General features: G+C 48.8%; 1 protein-coding gene across 1 annotated transcript in view; it reads left to right on the top strand.

The window, feature by feature from the left end:
- The window catches only part of ASCC1 (activating signal cointegrator 1 complex subunit 1), a 181,940-nt gene that overhangs the window by 49,947 nt on the left and 111,951 nt on the right, over positions 1-20,042 (top strand). The window contains exons 7-9 of the mRNA XM_036828958.1: positions 9,367-9,470; positions 11,269-11,443; positions 17,874-18,039. Of these exons, the coding sequence (XP_036684853.1) occupies positions 17,910-18,039 (130 nt within the window). The 5' untranslated portion in view covers positions 9,367-9,470; positions 11,269-11,443; positions 17,874-17,909. The remainder of the gene's footprint in view (positions 1-9,366; positions 9,471-11,268; positions 11,444-17,873; positions 18,040-20,042) is intronic.

Raw genomic sequence — 20,042 nt, forward strand, 5'->3', positions numbered from 1 at the left:
TATCCTGCCAGAGCTCAGGTTACCCCTGCAGTGGTGAAAGGCACGACGGCCTGCCAGACCTCCACTGCTCCCCCACCTCATCTCCCCCGCAGCCAGAGTTGTCCTAGGGATCCAGATTCCAGGGCACTGTCTCTCTTTTCTCACTAACACACTGGACTGCCTCTCAGGAAGGAATCCCATCTGCGGGGTCAGCTTTTGGCCAGCTTCTCAGAATCCCTCTTCCATCCTAGCTTCTGAACTCTTATGAGGGAAGAAAACAGTGAAGTGGAGGGAGGCTGAGGTAACACCCCTCTCCAGTTAGTACCCAAAGCCTAGGCTAACTGGCTTTCCGAGGCAAGCCCAGGCCCCGTGAGGGGACAGGAGTCAGCTGACCTGAGTTCAGGCTACTTGGCTATTTGGCTGCTAAAGATGAATAGGGTTCCGAGCTGTGGCCTGAAGCAGCACCTAGGAAGCGTAATGTGTCTTTGAAATCCAGTATTTTCATTACAAATTATTATTTTATTTTATTATTTTTATTACAAATAATGCAATCTTGCATTCTATTTTATATTTTATCCATGTGTGGGAATTTGTGTTAATTTCAGTAGCAAACTTTAAAATGACTTAATACTTCAATTACTTAATCTTCCCTGCCCCCAAAAAACCCTTTTTAACAAAAAGATACACTGTGTTTATCCTGTGGCTTCAGACACTGTTGGGATTTTCATACCCCAGTTTTGAAAACCCAGAATTAGAGAATCTCAAAGGCCTATTCAACCTCCACAAAGATCATAACAAAGAAAAAAAGATTTAAGTTCTATGGAGCCCCTTTTCTAAAACTCCCAGGGTGGAGGGCAGCCCATAGGGTGGTGGACCATCTGGAGGAGGCCGGCCAGAGAAGGTAGAAACAGACGTCCCAGTTCCAGCCCTTTCAGCGTTCTTGCTTTTTGAGGGTTTCCAATTGCCATATATCAAAGGGGGGGAGGCAGGGTCAGGATGAGCTTTGTTCATCAAGGCGGGGGTGGGGGGATGACAAGGATCATCAGAAGCTGCTACAGTGGGGACAGCCTGAATCCAGGCTTACATTTGCGTAGCGTAGATGAGACAGGCCTCATCAGTGCCATTTTACAGGTAAGAAAACAGGTTCGGATAGGTGCAGGGACTTGCCTAAGGTCACATAGCCAGTCAGCAGGCTGGAGCCGTGACTCTAGATCTAGGCTGATTTCCTTGATTCCAAGCCCCTGTCACTTAGTTGTGAGCCAGAGGAACTGCATGGCTGGGAAGGGGGGCAGTACACGTTGGGGAGTGGTGGTGTAGAACAGGTGGAGTGAACACCTGGAGTCGATATGGAGCTATTGACAAAAAACTTTCTCTGCTGGTTTGGCTCTTTGTTTTTAACTGATGAGGCTCTTCCTTCCCCTGCAGAATTCAGCAGGGCCCAGCAGTGCTGACTCAATGGCAAAGCTCACTGTCGCCATGGGGTCCCCTTCAGCTAGACAACCGCAAGCCCAGAAGTGACACTGATTCTGTCACATCCTCCCTCCAGGTATCCTCCCTGAGAGCTCAGGAGGGCTCATCTGGGACGTGGTGAGCCAAAAGAGGAGCCTCTCCCCGCCCCCAGCTGTTCCGTTTGTAACCCACAAAGGACAGACTTTGGCGTAGGAATCCAGAAGCTACGGCTGAATCTTTTTGTATTTAAAAATCACACGCAGAGAAACACACAAAAAAATCTAGATTTCTGGATTCTGCTCTGGGAAGAGGAGCACACAAGAGCTGAACTGACTTCCCCGCTGTGGCTGGTCTGCAGTGGGGCCAGCCGGGATGGGGGAAGGGAAGACCCCCTGCTCCCTCTCCTCTCCCCTCCCGCCCCCCACCCTCGGCCGAGGTGCGCCTTCAGGGGAGCCGGGCAGGGGAGGTGACAGATGCTGAGCAGCTGACTGGGGAGGGCGGGGGTCTGTCTCCACGGACCCCCTGGTGTGTGTTGGGACGAGCGGGGACGTGACTTGGAGAACGTGCGTCTTGGGGACGAGGTGGGGGGAAGGAGGGAAAGTGAGACAGGGGAGAAGGGCGGGGCTAGCGTTGACCCCGCCCACTCCTGGGAGGAAGGAGACTCCTCCCACCGTCCTAGAGGAAGGCCGCCGGGCTGCGGAGATGCTGAGCTCAGCACTATTGTCGTTGGGCTGCTGGGTGGGGGGGGCAGGGCGAGCGGCCGGCGCCTTTCTGGGGAGGGCAGAAGAGCGGGGAGAAGGGGAGGGAGGAGAGGCTGAGGAGGCCCTCACAACCCTGAGGCAGTAACTCTCCTCGGGCCGGGTCCGCTAACAAAGCCGTCTCTGTTGGGGTGGGGGAGGCGTCCTGGGTGCACGCAGAACCTTATGGGGGTGGGCGGGGGAGTGTCTGTGAGTCAGCACCCTACACCCTGACTTAGGCCCAAGAACCCACGTCAGAGAGGCAGAGCCCTTGTGCCCTCTGACCCCAGGATTTGTTTGGTGGAGGGAGTGCCGGGAGCAGTGCCTGCTCCTATAGGGCTGCAGGTCCGAACTGCCCGGGCAGCCTCCGGGGACTTTTATTTAAGGCAGCCTTATGAAAAAGCAGGGAAGATTAGCTTGGGAGGGGAAGGAAGAAAACCCTTTGGACCTACTTGGCACAAATGGTTACCCAGGCCAAATGGATGGGTGGCTATTTTTGAGCTGACCTACATACCTATTTGCCTCTTTATCTTTTTATTATCACACATGGTTATTATGGGAGCTTTTCTTTAGCACTCGGTGCAGCTGCTGCATTTGCTGAGGGCTGCACAATGAGGCGTGTTGCCTCATTCTCCCAGGAAGTTTTAAGAGTCTCTGGCCCAGGGAAGAAGGACATCAATAGGCCTTCAGAAGCTTCACCAAGTTCTTTTCCCAAGGAACGGGATCTGAACCTGGATGCACCACGTCCAGAGCTTGTTGGCCTTGGAGGCCAGGAATGATATTCGGATTTGGCAACAATGTCCCTGGGTTTTGCCCAGGCCGGCCTAAATGGGCCTCATTGCTTGCCAAAGTTGACCTGTGGTCCTGCAGCCCCATACTATGGCAGGTGAGGCTTCGCTTCACAGATGGGGAAACTGAGGCAGAGATGAATTGTGGACAGAACTGGTTTGGGATTTCCTGCTTTGATTGTGGAAGTAACTCTGTTATCTTAAGTAGAAACAGGGAGAGCCTGGAACTTTCTATTTTACTTTTGTTCAGCTTCACTAAGGCCTCCCTCTCAAACCTTTGAATAGCTCCCCACTGCCTTTAGAGCAAGTCTGGCTCCTTACCTTGGCCTCACAAACCCCCAGGGCTGGCCCTTGACTATCTCTAGCTGCACCTCCCTCCCAAAGCCAGGAGGGGAAAATCACAGATGGTTCTAATTACCTCTGAAACGCTCTTAAATTTTCCATAAAGTACAGTATGCCTGGCTTTGTGTATACAACTTTGCACAGTAATATGTATGTAGATGTGCAAAATATATACAGCCATGTACAGTGGATCATAAAGAGAACATCAACAAAGTGTAAGCATATAGTTTACAGTATTTTTAATCACTCTAAAGAGAAACAGACACATAGACGTGGAAGTGAGACTGGCAGAGGTGACAGCAGATTTCTGTCTCCTCCCATCTGGTGCCCTCTCTAGGGCATGAAATCCTTGGCCCCTGGGAAGGAGAATGGGGGCTGCTTGCCCTCCTTAAAATGCTCTTTTTGGCTTGGATTTTTCTTTCCAGGCTGGTATAATTGACTTTGTCCAGGTGCCCTGTGCCCTGTGGGATGCTTTTCCTCTGTGGTCTCAAGTGTCTTCCCTTCCAGCTTGCTCCCATCTTCACACAGATTACTTTTCCCAGATGCCCTTCTAGCTCCTTCTGACTCACACTCCAAGCTTGTCTCAGCTCAGGGCCCTCCAGGAGCCCCTTTTGAGCACACTTGGGAAGCTCCATGTTCCCTGGCCAGAGAGTGCAGGGCCAGGGAGTCCAGTCCAGAACTGCTTGCCTTTGAAGCCAGCGCTCAGTTCCCAGAGCTGTGGATGAGTCGCTCTCTTCTCACTTGATGTATATTGAAATTATCCTATCCTGGGTCTGATGCTCCATCAGTTTGTAAACTCCTTCAGAGGTCACCTAGTATAAATCTTTAAACACCCACAACTACCCCCAACACACACACACCCCTAACCTCTATATGTTAGATACATATGGTATATGCTTAACAAGTATTTGGCCCAGAATCAAATGGAAGTAGAGCTCGCCTGTGACTCAAGGTCAATGTGATGTCAGTGAGAAGTCTCCCTTGACCCCTATCAGGCAGTGGGGAACTCTACTTCCCCTGAACTCTGATAGCGTGTATTATTGTCACAGAAAGTTAAAACTGAAAGGGGTATTTCCCTTCTTGTCAGATGAGAAGGTTAAAGGGGAAGTGGCCTGGAATGGGAACCAGATCCCATCGTCTGCTGGCTTCACTGGCCCTCTCTCTTGGTGGCCCCATCCCTTCTCCTCTGTTGTTTCCTTTCAAAGCACTCATCCCATATGTAATTATCCATGTGTTTATCTGTGTGGATGTATAATGCCTGTCTTTCCCACTAAACTGTAAGCTTGCCAAGGTCTGTATCTGTTTCATCCCAGAGCTCCAGTGACCTGCACAAAGCCAGGTCCCCAGAGTTCCCAACACATATATATGAAAAAGAAAATGAGTGTCCATGTGGCCTGAGAACCTCCTTCTACTTCCCCAGGGTAGCACTGAGATTGGCTCAAAAACTGCGGAGTTGACAGGCCTAGTGCTCCTTGTCAGGACCTCCAAGGCAAACACCCTGTCCTGAGCTTAAGACCTAGGAGGGGCGATAAGACACCGTGTGAATAACCCTAACGCAAGGAAGACAGCTGAGCTGGGAATGATAGTCAGACTTGGTGTTGCAATCAAGCAGTGGTGTGGAAGGCAGATCAGAGGTTTGAGACCTGAGGCCAGGAACCAGTTAGATAGTGATGGAAAAAAACTGAAAAAAAAAAAACCACCTTGAGTGTCTGTGGCAGGATAACAGTTAAACTATAGTACATCCAAATCATGGAGTATTATGTGGGTGTTAAAAAGAGTGATGTCAGTTTTGGAAAAATGCCCGATACGTTGTTAGGCAAAAAGAACAAGTTGCAGAACAATTTGTAACCTCTAATCTCATTTTGAAAGAAAAACAGAGGACACTCCCCTGCAAACACACACTTACATGTGCAGAGAAAACATCTAGAAGGGTACTGGAAAAACTGCCCCCAGAGGTTATCTCTGAGGGATGGAGGGGTGGGAGAGGCTTTTAGTTTTTCACTTTATACGTTTTTTTTTTTCAGGTTAAAAAGTAAGGTTACCTTTATTTTGCTTTGTAGAAACACTGGAAATTGGATTTTTAAAAAAAATTAATTTTATTTATTTATTTATTTGGCTGTGTTGGGTCTTTGTTGCTGTGCATGGGCTTTCTCTAACTGTGTGGCGAGCGGCGGCTACTCTTCGTTGTGGTGCACGGGCTCGTGGAGCACGGGCTCTAGGCATGCGGGCTTCAGTAGTTGTGGCTCGCGGGCTTCAGAGCACAGGCTCAGTAGTTGTGGCACACGGGCTTAGTTGCTCCGCGGCATGTGGGATCTTCCCGGACCAGGGCTCGAACCCATGTCCCCTGCATTGGCAGGCGGATTCTCAACCACTGCACCACCAGGGAAGCCCTGGAAATTGGATTTTTACCGTGAGCTCATATTACTTTCACAAGAGGTTTTTGTTTTTTGGCTATTGCAGGATTGCGGATGGGGTTGGGGGTTGGCTAAAGAGGTGGGGTGGGGCTGCAGCAGTGGAGACCCAGTGAGAAGTACTGCAGCTCCTGGACAGATGGGGGAAGGGTCTGGGAAGGCTCTGTGGTTCCAAATGGGGAGAAGTGAGGATGGCTGTGGAAATGGAACGTGGGAAGCACAGGGCAGTGTAGGGGAGGCTCATTCAAGATGACTGACCTCCACAGTTCCTGTGACCCTGGGTAGGGGACAAGGAGCCCAAGACCAGGAAACCTTAACTTTTGGGAACAAGGGCAAGGAAAGGAAGGAGGTCGACCTTTAGGACCCTACGGATTCCTTGGCTGTTTCACCATCCTTCGGGTACAGACCGTTCTGGCTGCAGCTTGGAAACAAACAGAGCAAGGAGGGGCCAAAGCCAAAGGCGGCAGGAGCAGTCTGCCTTTCACAGGGCACGGTGGTGCCGGTGGTGCCCCCTGGGTCTCTGCCCTCCTCCTGCTTGTTCCTGTGGTCTCACGTCCAGGCTTGGGTGAAAGGCCCGGGCTTCTGGCCCCTTCTGGAGGCGAAGCCCCTGACTAGGATCAGGAGCAAAGGAAACCAGAACAATGCTGTTCATGGAGAGATTGGGAGAGAGGGAGCTGAGTTGGGGCAGGAGAAGTTTCTTGGCTCAGAGAAGCCAATACAAGCCTGGAGAAGGTCAAAGATGAGGAATGTTCTGTGATTTCTAAGACAGCAGCTCATTTATCTCAGAAACACTTGCTCTGAGCCTGAGTCCAGTGGTAATGCTGCCACCATGCAAGCTGGGTAAACCCTCCTCAGAGGGGCTGTGTTTGGAGTCTTATCTCCAGGTCTCCCTCCTAAAGTGCCTGTGAAAGGCAGGAGGGAGACGTCTGCCCTGGGCCATGGGGCATTTTCATGGGGGTCTATTCAGTCAGCACTCCAACCTCCTCAAGGAGGTATTCTTTTACAAAGCAGGAAACTGAGGCTGGGGAGGATGGTGCCTTGCCCATGACCACATGGTTAGGAAGTGTTAAAACTGGGATTTGAACCTGGGTGTGCCTGTGTCCCACTTATAATTTGGTTGCTTGGAGCTCAGAACACATTTTCCCAACAAAATAATGCTGTAAGTAGTGGTTTGGTTGCCATAATGGCCTAGCTCACCCAGGGTATAGCCGGAATTAATTCTATGTTTCACTGCGGTTGTGGATGAATCAGGCTTCTGCGGGCTAGCCTGGAAACCCACAGAAGAGGGAAAATGCATTTCAGGGTGTGCCCGGCTGGGAACGCTTGCCCTTACCATAGCGCCTGATTCAGGGCAAGTAGGGAATGTGGTGGCTCAGGGAGCGCTTGTCCATTTCCAGAGCTCTTCCAGCAAGTCCTGGTGAGTTCTAGCTGTTCACCGGAGGGGGCAGAGCCCTTGGCAGGTTTGGGGTTTCTAAGCCAGGGAGTGTTACGTGAGAATGTGCACTGATTTTCAGACTCTGACCATCTTAGGCTTTTCTCTTTCTTCCTTACACTGCCTCTCAGCTTCCTGCAGTCATCTTCCATCTTCTTCCCCTAGGATGGAGCCCTAAAGGCAAGACCTAGGGTTTATTTTCACAACTAAATCTGATGTCTGCCTATGAAGTAGGTGGGTGATAATGACTGCACAGGGTTAGGAGTGAATGGAGATCAAAGCAGCTGTTGAGAGAAGCAAGGATCCATCAGAGCTTTTAGAGTGACTTCAGGGAGAGCAGTCATTCATTCAACAAACATTTGCTGTGGGTGTGCTGGGCACTGTCCTCCTCCCTTTCATGGCACTTCTGTTGCCAAAAGAATCCTGGGAATGACTGACTGTGGGTCTCAAACCCAGAATCTTAGCATTGGAAGAAGTCTTTTCCCAGATGGAAACTGCAGTCATTCATTAGTTCAGGAAGGTCTAAATGTCAGGCTAACTACTGAGAATACATAAAGCCTGAAATTGAGGTCCAGAGGGAGGTCGGAAATGACTTGCCCAGTATCTCAGTCCAGGGTCCCAATGCCTGGACTAGTACCTGCCCCTTCTGGCCACACCCATGGCCTTCCTGCCTCAAGATATATCCCAGTCAGCTTTTAGGATTCCTCTGGTTTGGAGTCTAGGGCCTAGGGGAAGCCCACAGAGAAGTAGTAGGATTCCTTTTTTAGGGACAATAATAATGCCTGGGTTCTCCCCTGGAGTGAGAACTAGATTTCCCACTGGTGGGGTTCGGAAGACATAGAAGACTTTTCTCAGTTCTATCAGTGAGCCACCTGATCTCTAAATTCCAGGTCTTCACAAGCACTGTTACCTTTGCTTGAAGTTCCCTTTCCCAGGCTCCTCTGTCTGGCTAATTCCTAACTTCCCTTTGGGTCTCAGTTTGAAGAGCTCTCCCTCGAGGACTTTCCTGGGCCCCCAATGTTCTTAGGTCTCCCTGCTCGGTGCTCACCCACAGCACTCTGGACTCCACCTAGGATAACCCTGGATCCTTGGGATTGTTCTTGCTTATTGAATGCCTTTCTTTGCACTAGACTGTGATCTCTAGGAGGGGTAGACACCATGGCTGCCTTTCCTTTGTTTGTACATTTGTTTTTAGCAATTGTGTGCCCTTTATCAATCATTGCTTACTTAGTACACAGTAGGTGCTCAATGTGCAGTTGGGAAAGACTGTGATCCATGGCTACAGGCAAGGCCTTCCGGTGAGTGACTTCCACTCAGGTCGTTCAACAACCGTTTATCAAGGACCAGCATACCCACAGGATGCAAAGATGACTTGGAAAAAGAGGCTCACGGGGCTTCCCTGGTGGCGCAGTGGTTGAGAATCTGCCTGCCAATGCAGGGGACACGGGTTCGAGCCCTGGTCTGGGAGGATCCCACATGCCGCGGAGCAGCTGGGCCCGTTAGCCACAATTACTGAGCCTGCGCGTCTGGAGCCTGTGCTCCGCAACGGGAGGGGCCGCGACAGTGAGAGGCCCGCGCACCGCGATGAAGAGTGGCCCCCGCTTGCCACAACTAGAGAAAGCCCTTGCACAGAAACGAAGACCCAACACAGCCAAAAAAATAAAATAAATAAATAAATAAATTAAAATACTTATTAAAAAAAAAAAAAAAAAGAGGCTCACCATCTAGTAGAGGAATTGATGATGCAGAAGCCAGTTTAAAAACTGCAAAAATCTCTTCTAACCAGAGAGTTCAACCCCCTTCCTGAGTCCCTTTCCCTCTCTCCTGGCCCATTGATTCTTGGCTACTTGGGCTGGGGCCCAGCGTCTGCCTCTGAGTTTCAGGACCCTACCCAGGCCCAGAACAATCCGGGCGTAGTGTGGGGCTGCACATAGGCTTCTGGTGGCAGGTCCAGGGAGCTGAGGCACAGGGCAGACAGGGCACTGGGCTCTCCAGTTTCCTCTGGTCAGCCCTACACCACATGCCAGAGCTTTTAGCTGTTTTGGAGAATTCGTTAAGAAATCACCTTACTGTCAAATTCATCTGGAGAGAAACTTCGAAGGTAAAGGCTTACATTCATTTCAAGGGTTTGAAGTGCTGGTCTTTAAATAGTTATCGCTAAAGTGTCAGGAGATCTGGGTCCAAAAACCTCGAATTACTGACCTTGGTTGTTCCTCCCAATTTCCCAGAGCCTCAGTTTTGTCACCTGAAGGAGGTTTTGTCATGAGGAACATGAGATGCTATTACGTGACAGTGCCAAGCAAGTCGAAGATGCCTCAGGATGAATGGGAAGGTAAGTGCCCACAGTCTGGTCACTGGAGGCTCACACTGTAGGGAGGGCACAATGGAAGTGGCCTCCTGGGGTCCTTCAGTGGGCTTTACGCGGTGCAGGTGAACTAAGGCTGAGGCTAGTGAAAGGCAGCACTAGGACCCAGGGGCCGAGCCTGGAGCCGGCTCAGCCGGGTAAGTTCACAGCCAGAACACAATGTTCTCAGTGTACCCACAGGAAACCCTGAAGAGGAGAACTGCACATGGCCTTCTGCTGGGTGTGTTCTGGTCCTAGCCTTTTATTCTTTTTCCTAACCTCAGTCCCCACTTTCACATCCTGTAACCTGCAGAGCTGCCCGCCCCGCCCTGGTGGGCTGGTCCCAGGCCCCAGGAGAGCAATCAATGCAGGAAGCCCAAAGCCTGGCTGGCCTTCACCATTTTCAAATAAGACCGTTTGCCTCTAACCTTGGTTTCCTGAATCAGCCCTTTGTGATGGAAACTTTTCACAGTGCGGAAGGCAGACACAGGGGACAAAGCTGAGTTTCTAGCCGAGGCGAGGGTCTTGGCTCACATGCAGGGAAACAGCTGATGCCTCTGAACCACCTCCACCCTTCCTCCCTGAAGTCCAGGCCCCACCTGGGACGGGGTGAGGGCCTCCACGGCTGCTGCATAAATCAAAAGGAACTAGGAGCTGCCTGGGGAACCAGGGCCAAGTTTGGAGCAGAACATCCTATGATGTGGTTCCTAGTTTTTATTTCCACGAATGCTATAATATGTTGTCCCACCAAGCTATTTTTATTGAATGAAAAAATTTTTAAAAAGCAAACCTCTGCAAAACCAACAGCCCTCTGTTACAGGGAAGGACAAGGTGAACTTTTCACTTCCTTCCCCGCAGCCTATCAACTCATCTGCGGTTTGGTGTCACCCACACTTCCATACTATATTCAATCTCAATTTTTGCCTCCTTGTTTTTGAATCTGCGAGAGCAAGGCTCTTAAACCCATGTTGCTCCTGCACGTTGCATGAGACCTGCAAAAGAGTTTTCTTAGTGAGTTCTCACAGCTGATTGCAGAATGGCCAGGTATGGAGGCCAGATGCCAGCCCGGAGGCAGACACAAGCCCAGAGAGAGTGAACAGTCGGGGAGAGTCTGTGAGCAGCCAGCAGCACCCAGCCGTACTCTGGCTCCCTGCGCTACTGGGGGCTACAAGGAAGGAGCAAAGCTCTTCTTTTATAACACACCACATATCTGCCTCCTTAATGAGGGGCCTGGCCATTGAAAATAAACCCCAGTGCTTATATTAAGCTCCATTAATAGGGCTCCTTCCACTCTGGCATTTCAGAGTCTTTCCCCAAATATTGGTTTGTAAGAGAGTTTTAGTGTGTCCTCACCCCATGCCTATAAAGAGATTCGACTGGGTGCTTCCCATACTTATCCAAGCTCAGGGGTTCCTTTCTTGGAGAAGGAGCTTCCCAAAGCTGGCAGTGCTGCTACTGCACACTGGGAAATCTGCACAGAACTTGCAGCCCCCAAAGACCTGGGTTCTAGTCTCAGTTTTTCCAATTTGCTGTGTGACCCTGTGCAAGTCACTTTCCTACTCAAGGCTTCAATACCCTCATTTATAAAAGTAGAGGATTTGGTTAGACATCATTGCTGTTACAGGTGGAATTGTGTCCCTCCTCAAAATTTACATGTTGAAATCTTAACTTCAGTACCTTAGAATGTGATCTTATTTGGGGATAGAACTCAATAGAGGTAGTTGAGTTAAAGTGAGGTTCAGTAGGGTGAACCCTAATCTAATATGACTGGTATCTTTATAAAAAGGGGAAATTTGGACACGGACACATGCATAGAGTGATGATGATGTAAAGAGACATTGGGAGAAGATGGTCATCTACAAGCCAAGGAGAGAGGCCTGGAACAGATCCCTTCCTGCACAGCCTCCAGCAGGAACCAACCACGGTGACATCTTGATCTTGGACTTCTAGACCTCAGAACTGTGAGACTATTAAGTTTCTGTTTAAGCTGCTCAGTCTGTGTACTTTGTTATGGCCGCCCTAGTAGGCTCTTATGGCAGCCCTAGCTCAAATGGATACAGTTGCTAAGGCCCTTCAGCTCTTAGTCTATGGGATTCTTTCCTGCCATTCCTTGGTGGCTTCTTCTGCCCCACATGGCCTTTCTGTCGCCCTCTCCCAGTGAGTAAATGACATCATGTGTGTGAAGTGCTTGGCACAATGCCCCACATATAGTTACTCCTCACTATATATTAACCATGATGAGTCCCCAGTGCCTGGGTATGACTTGTACCTACCCTGAGAGCCTCTGTGCCAAAATGAGAGGTGTGGGTGCTGAGCCCAGGCCCTCATGGTCACTCATGCCTTCATTACTGAAGCCTTTCCCATCCCCCTTGGCAGCTTTTAAATTGAAGAGTATTAAATTGGCACCTTCCAGGAGCCTAACTCTTTTTCATGGAAAGTTCATTTTGGCCACAGAGCCAGCAGGACTCAAAAGAGACTGCAGAGGCTCAGAATGGGAGATGGTTTCTCTGTCCTTGGACTCAGTGATCCCCGGGGTCATGAAGAGCTGCAGAACTCTGAAGCTAAGGCCCTGCTTTCCTATTTGCCTAATAAGGATGCCCCTTGGCTGCAGCATAGTGGATAAGGCTTAACTACAGGCGCAGCCAGAGCTTATGCTCCCAGACAGCAAGGCGCTGCCCTCCTCCTTGGTCCTCCATCCCCCCTTCTGCTTCTTTTCTAGCTCTCGGAATGAATACTCCACTGTACTGAGAGATGGCATGGGGATGATGTCCTGCTTTCTTCCTGGCTCGATGTCCTGCTTTCTTCCTGGCTCCTAAGTCCATAGGTCTCTGGAGGCCATAGCACCTGGTCCTCCAGCTGCAATCTCAGGCTGGCTGGGAGAGTCTGATTTTCCTTGTCATGATCAGGAGTGCTTTCAAAAAGCACTCTAGCCTTGAGCATTGAAGCGGGATCACAGAATGAGCCTTGAGTCTTCTCTGGGCAGTGACACTGGTCCAGGATAGAAAGTCCTAGGTTGTCCTCTAGGCACTATGTTGGAGAGCTAAGTTGCCCTGACTTCACAGATGATTCCAGATTTACTATATTTTGGAGACTCTGCAGAAAGTTACGTGGGTAGAGTCTGACTTCAACAGCCCTCAAACATGACCTTTGGGTTTGCTAAACAGATGAAATGCCCATGCTTGTGTGGTTTATCTTCAAATATATGCCTGGAGATTTCTGAGAACAAGGAGGGGGAGAGAGGGTGTGGGATTTTACTTCAGGCCTTCAGGGCCAGGGAAGGAAGGAGGAGAAACCATTTGGGGGGAAAAACATCTCTCCGCAATGTCCATCTACTTTATATTTGATCCCTTCAAGCTGCCTCTTATCCTGGTTTGGCTCAGAGCCCAGAAGGGAGGCTCCTTCAATAATTCTGAGCTTAGAACATCTGCCTTTCCCTAAAAATAAGTAAATAAATACAAATCTGTAAATACTTACTTTCCAGCCAGAGCAAAAATACTGTGAACAGTACTGCCTAGTGGCCTGTAAAGATCACCCCTGATGCGTTATACCAGCCTAAGGGTCTAACCCTTCCAGGTCTTGAGGAGCCTGCTTCCTAAGTTACTTATTGTAAAAGTCAGGAGTGTTGGCCTTTTTCTTAGGTGTACCCTGTCCGTGTCAGAGAAATGCTCTTTTGATGGAAAGTAGAGCACGGTGAATGAGGCTCAAAACAATCTGGTTCTTGCTTCCTTCTCCTGAGAGGTTGCACCCTTCCCCTGTTTACATGCTCAGCTCCAGCCACACCAAATGACTTGGAGTTCCATGAATGCGGCCCTGCCTATGCACGTGCTATTCCCTGTACTTGGAATGGTTCTCTGGCTTATTCCCCTCTAACCCCAATTGAGCAGTCATGCTCAGGCCCAGGCTCACCTTCTTTAGGAAAGTTTCCTTGTTATTTCCCTTTCTTTCCCACCTCCAAGACTTCTTGGCTTCCACAGCACCCCATATAGACCAGAGTCATGGAGTTATGGCACTGTATAGATTCCATATGTCTGTTTACTTGTCTGCTTTTTCATTGGTCCAAGTGGTTTCCAAACCTGGCTGCAGGAGAGTCACACGAGACCCCCAGTCATAGACCTATTGGACCCCAGGAATGAGGCCAGGGAGTATTTTTATTAAGCTTGGTTCTGAGGCACAGCTAGGTTTGGGAACTATTGCTCCATCTTTGTATTTCTATTGCCTACGTATTACCAGAGACATAGTAGGCCCTCAAGAAATGTCTGACCCTTCTAATTTCTCTCTGGTAACCTCTTCTTGTTTTCACTTCCTTCCTTTGCTAGCCCTAGACCAACAATTTGCTTACCCCCTTGCCCTTACTGGGTAAAACTGTAACCACCAACTATTCATTTTTTCCATTCCTACTGCCAGGCTGCTAGGAGCTGCTGGTATACTTCCCCAGCGATTGGTGCCATTGCAAATTCAGGGACTCAGACTGGAAATGGCCCCTGAATGTGCTTGGCAATCCTCTGACCCTGGTCAGCTCCCTCCCATTCTTCACAGGGACCATTCCCAAGCCCACTGTTCCTGCTTCCCCCTCCCCCTGCCACAGGCCATACACCAATTTGCCACCTCCATCACAGAGAACATAGAAGCCATCTGATGGGAACTCCCTTAACTTCCTGCCACCTCACCTACACATTTACCCGCATCAGCACTATCCTTTTGCCCTCCTTCCCTCTAAGGGTAATCACTCCACCTGGGCCCTGGATCCCATCCCTTCCACTTCCTCAGGGACCTTACACCCTCAATTATACCCTCCTTCTCTTTGACCCCTCCCCAGAACAAACGTCTTGACTATGTGTCCTCCTTTAACCATCACCCTCTTTGTCCCCCATTTTTGCCTCTGCTTCCCACTGAACTTCTTAAAGATGTTGCCTAGATTTGGCCCCATATTTTCGCCTTCCACTCACTCTCCCAGCCACAGCAGTCTGGCTCTGCCCCCACTGTACCACTAAGGTGGCTGCTCTTGAGACAAGGTCACCAACAAGTTCCTTGGTAAAATCCGAAGGCCTTCTCCACCCGTCAGTTAATTGCTTGGCTATACCAGATACTGGTATTTGCAGCAGGCTCCTTTTTTTTTTCTTTTAATAAATTTATTTATTTATTTATGGTTGCATCAGGTCCTCTTTGCTGCACGCGGGCCTTCTCCAGTTGCAGCGAGTGGGGGCCACTCCTCGCTGCGGTGCATAGGCCGCTCGTTGCAGTGGCCTCTCCTGTTGTGGAGCACGGGGTTTAGGTGCGTGGACTTCAGTAGTTGTGGCTCGCGGGCTCCAGAGCGCAGGCTCAGTAGTTGTGGCTCATGGGCCCAGCTGCTCCATAGCATGTGGGATCCTCCTGGACCAGGGCCCGAACCCGTGTCCCCTGCACTGGCAGGCAGATTCTTAACCACTGCGCCACCAGGGAAGTCCAGCAGCCTCCTTCTTAAAGCATCCTTTCTCCTGGTTTCCCTGATACCACATTCCTCATTTTCTGGCTGTCTCTGGTGACTTCCTGCCAGTTGCTTTCCTGGGCTCCTCCCCCTCCTCTTCCTGTCCCTTAGATCAGGGGTCCCCAACCCCTGGGCCACTGTACCGGTCCGTGGCCTGTTAGGACAACAGGAGATGAGTGGCGGGCGAGCGAAGCTTCATCTGCTGCTCCCCATCACTCGCATTACCGCCTGAACCATCCACCCCCGACATCCGTGGAAAAATTGTCTTCCACGAAACCGGTCCTTGGTGCCAAAAAGGTTGGGGACCGCTGCCTTAGATGCCAGGGTTCCAATTCTCTTCTCACTCCGTGGGCTGTCTCCCTGGGCAATACCATCCATGCCCACCTTTGGTTGCATGTCTCTAGGTGGGTGAGTCCCAGATCTAACTCTAGTCCAGCTCACTCTCCTGAACTGTATGTAGACCATTGAGTCACCTGCCTACTGACATCTCCTTGACCCTGCTCCTCTCCCTGTACTCCTGTCTTCGTGAATAGAATCCAGTCCGTTGGCTACTGACACAAGAAACCCGGGTGTCCTCCCTGAGTTCTCTGAGTTTGACCAGTCACCAAGTCCTATACATGCTACTTCTTGAGTGACTCGCAGATAAAATCTATCATCTTGTCCTTATACTCTATGAATCAGCCATAACAAAGCACCTGCAGCCCCAAAGAAGCACGATGTCCTTCCTCACTCTTGAGCCTTTGCATATTTTGTTCCTTCCATCTAGAAAGTCCTTCCTTCCCACCCCACCCACTTGTTCTTCAGGTCTCAGCCTAAACACCATCCTCCTAGGAAGTCTTCTCTGACCCCTGCTCAGCTGGATTAGCTGTCTCTGATTTTATAGCATTTCATGCTTTCTGTTCTCCGACAGTTTTTTACACTGCAAATTACTCTTTTGTCTTTCTTAATATATTTATAAACTTGAGGCTGATGACTGTGTTTTGTTTGACAGCATATTCTCAGCATTTAGCAGACGCTAAACACATAGTAAGTGCTCAATAAATGTCTGTTAAATGAGTAAAAGACATTTGGAAATAAACATCCTCTCTGTTGTTGCTGGTAATAAACTATATTGTTTCATTACCTTCCCTAAAGAGCTAATATTATAAAAATGAAGTAAGCGGATTCTGGATAAACAGTTCCTCTAGGGAGACTTGACAGGCTGCAGAGACTAAAGTACCTGGAGAGGTGGAGACCAGCTCATGGATGCTGACATGTGGAACTACCATCGGGCCCATGTGCAGAAGCCTATGAGAAGGGCAGTGGGCCACCAGCATTATTTGCCCAGGCTCCTCCCATGGCTGTTTTGGACACAGTTTCCATTTGTTCCATAGCTTCCACCTGTCAGTGCAGCATTACAGAGAACCCTGGGCTGAGCTCTGGCTTATTGTCTTGGCTCTGCCCACCACCTATCTCAATTACGTTAGGCTTTTCTCCACTATGGATGCTGCCCTGTAAATAGCTAGCACAGCTTCTAAAACAGGGTAAACATGCAACAGATTCATACATTCATTCACTCAGTAAATACCTGTAGCACACCTACTATGTGCCAGGTAGTGTTCTAGGTACTGAATATACAGCAATGAATGACACAGACAAGGTCCCAACGTCCTATTTGTCAACCAGGGGGGATGAACTAGATGATCTCTAAGGTCTCTTCTATTCAGCTCTAAAATTCTCAGACTCCCTCTCTGACCAGATGCAAATTAACAAGGCAGGCTAGTGGCAAAGCATCCTGCTCCCGCCTCCTTCTCCCATTCTTCTTCACCCTTGGTGCCATCTCCATCCCAAACTCAGCTCTGGGAAACAGGAGAAGATCTGGTATCATCTGTACTCTGCCTGCAACCCAAAACTTTCCCATGTATCTGTTAGTTAAGCCTTTTATCTCTTTTGTGGAAAGGATCTGTCTTGGTTGGAACTTTGGGCAATTACAAGGAGGCCAGGCAAGATATTTTAGGCAAAGTTAGGTGCTTTGGCAAAAGGAGAGGGAGAGGCAGAATGGCCTTCTCCTCCAAGTGTAGTATCTCTTGGGTTTGCCTGAAAGGGAACCACATCCTTGGGCAGGTTCCTCCTCTTTGTTGTGGATGATAGGCATCTCCTGGTCCTATCTCCTTTCTTCTACCTTTGGTTTGGCCTTAAGGTCCAAAGTTTCTACCACTTCAGTGTCTGGTGTTCTGATCGGGAACAAGAGATTCAAGGCCTCCCAACCATTTGGGGGAAGGGAAGCCACAGGCTGCAAGCAAATGGACAGAGCAGAGGGGTCCTAGGGTCAGGAATGTGATTTAGAGTTCCAGACCACTGTCATTCCAGGTCAGTATCAGCCATGCGATGGCACTAATAACTAACACATTAAAGCTTATCAGTGAAAACTCAGGACTTTAATGCTGATCCTGGATAAAGTCAGAAAGTAAGATTTTTGATGACATAAAAGTAAAACCAGCTTTATTTATTTTTAAAAAAATATTAATTTATTTATTTGGCTGTGCTGGGTCTTAGTTGCGGCACGCGGGATCTTTAGTTGCAGCATGCAGGATCTAGTTCCCTGACCAGGGATCGAACCCGGGCCCCCCGCGTTGGGAGCGTGGAGTCTTAACCACTGGACCACCAGGGAAGTCCCCAAACCAACTTTATTTAAGTTTACTATTTATGTCTCATTACCATGAGACAAAACACTAATATGGAATTACGTATCAAACCAACATGAACAATTCTTTATTAACAGCAAGTTCTGCCTTCAGATTTTCTAGTATATGATGAACTAGAAGGCACAGAGACAAAGATTTGAAAGGCCTATATTATTAACTATAATTTGGATAATTATCTTGGAACCTTACCTTCTCTGTACTGGTTTCTTCAACTGTAAACTACCTGCCTCATTTATCTCACAGCGTTGATGAGCGACTGAAGACACGACATATGTGAAAATGCTTTGGAAGCTGCAAAGTGTTTTGTGCACTGAGGCACCGTTACCGTCCGCTTTCTTAGGATGGCTGTCTGTGAAGTCCTGGTTGTTAGCTGCCATCTGCCCTCTTGCCTTCCTCCTTGCTCACTTAGGTAGGTACCCCTTAAGCATCTAACTACATTTCATCATACTGAATCTTAAAAGGTTATGTAGATACTAACATATAGCTAATTCCTATCAGTTTTTTTGTTTTATAAATTTATTTTTATTTTTGGCTGCGTTTTGTCTTCGTTGCTCCGTGCGGGCTTTCTCTAGTTGTGGCGAGCGGGAGCTACTCTTTGTTGCGGTGTGCAGGCTTCTCATTGCGGTGGCTTCTCTTGTTGCAGGGCACGGGCTCTAGGTGCATGGGCTTCAGTAGTTGTGGCTCGTGGGCTGTAGAGCGCAGGCTCAGTAGTTGTGGCACATGGGCTTAGTTGCTCTGCAGCATGTGGGATCTTCCCGGACCAGGGCTTGAACCCGTGTCCCCTGCATTGGCAGGTGGATTCTGCGCCACCAGGGAAGCCCCTAATTCCTATCAGTTCTTAAAGGAAGAGGCCTTCATTGTACTTAAGACTCTTTATCACCAAGCACTGGGAGGAAGAAGGGAGGGTAGTGACAAGGCTTATTTCCTCCAGGTAGTTAATTCATTTTATCATTAAAAAGAAAAAAGAAGGTTTTAGGATTTTCCTTTGTACAAGGCCCTGGGTTGGGCTCAATGGGATGCCCATGATACAACTAAAATAATCTTAGCTTTGGAGTCTGGCAGACTTTGAGTTCAAATCCAGACTCGGCCATTTACTTAGCTATGCAGCCTTGGCATGTAGTAATGCCTGCTTTGTGCTTCAAGTTCCTCTTCTGTATTAGGGGGTGTTACACATCTTACAGCATTACTGAAAGGATTATGATTAATGCCTGTGAGTGGCTGGCACATAATGAGTGCAGAGGGGATGAAAGATGAGCAACAACAGGTCCATTTTCAAGCCCAAAACATGGTAATAGGAGTTGTGGATGAGACATAATGACCAACAGAAACGTGCAGAGAGGGAGGGGCCATCCTCAAATAGTGAGGGTCTCGTTCCTGGCAGCACTCAAGTAGAAGCTGAATCATCACTGGGAAAGGTGCTTCAGAAAGTACTTCTGCTCAACTCTAGGATCTCTTCAATTTCTAAGGTCATAAAAGGAAACGTCCAACTTAAAGAGAAAAAAATTTTTTTTTTAAATGAACTATGCTAATGTAATCGTATATCTGGGAGAAATTAAGGAAAGCTATGAAGCTATAAAATCCCTAAACAATATAAATTTATTTTATTTATTATTTTTGTTTATTTATTTATTAGTTTTGGCTGTGTTGGGTCTTCGTTGCTGTGCACGGGCTTTCTCTAGTTGCCGCGAGCAGGGGCTACTCTTCGTTGCGGTGCGTGGGCTTCTCACTGCGGTGGCTTCTCTTGTTGCAGAGCACGGGCTCTAGAGTGCACGGGCTTCAGTAGATGTGGCGCGTGGGCTCAGTAGTCGTGGCTCGCGGGCTCTAGAGCGCAGGCTCAGTAGTTGTGGCGTACGGGCTTAGTTGCTCCGCAGCATGTGGGATCTTCCCGGACCAGGGCTTGAACCCGTGTCCCCTGCATTGGCAGGCGGATACTTGACCACTACGCCACCAGGGAAGCCCGAGAAAAAAATTCTGTAAGTTCAAATACTTTGGTATTTGTAACGATGAGGTAATACAGCGTCTGTGCTGTACAGTTACATAAATCAAATGAGAGAAAGTTTGTGATTGCTTGTGAACTGTCACTGAAAATATGATTTAAAGGTTTATTGCAGACTAGGTATTTTAAATTTTTCCTTTGGTAATCATAAAGATGGTTGATGCCAAAAAGGACAATGTTAGGAAACTCAATGGCTTTCAAATATGGAACTAGTTTAGGTTAAGAAGTATTAATATGGAAGTAGGTGAGTTTGAGGACTGGTAATTTTTGTGTTCTGATGTGCTTCAGAGACAAGGTTAGTGGGCTGAATTGTCAATCAACTGCAATCTATTCCAAGTTCCAAGATTTTCTTCTGTCTGGGCTACGTGGCCATGAGCAGGTCTTTAACTTCCCTGTGCTCAGATTCCTTTTCGACT

The sequence above is a fragment of the Balaenoptera musculus genome, chromosome 16 (assembly GCF_009873245.2).
Source record: "Balaenoptera musculus isolate JJ_BM4_2016_0621 chromosome 16, mBalMus1.pri.v3, whole genome shotgun sequence".
In the NCBI taxonomy this organism is placed as follows: domain Eukaryota; kingdom Metazoa; phylum Chordata; class Mammalia; order Artiodactyla; family Balaenopteridae; genus Balaenoptera; species Balaenoptera musculus.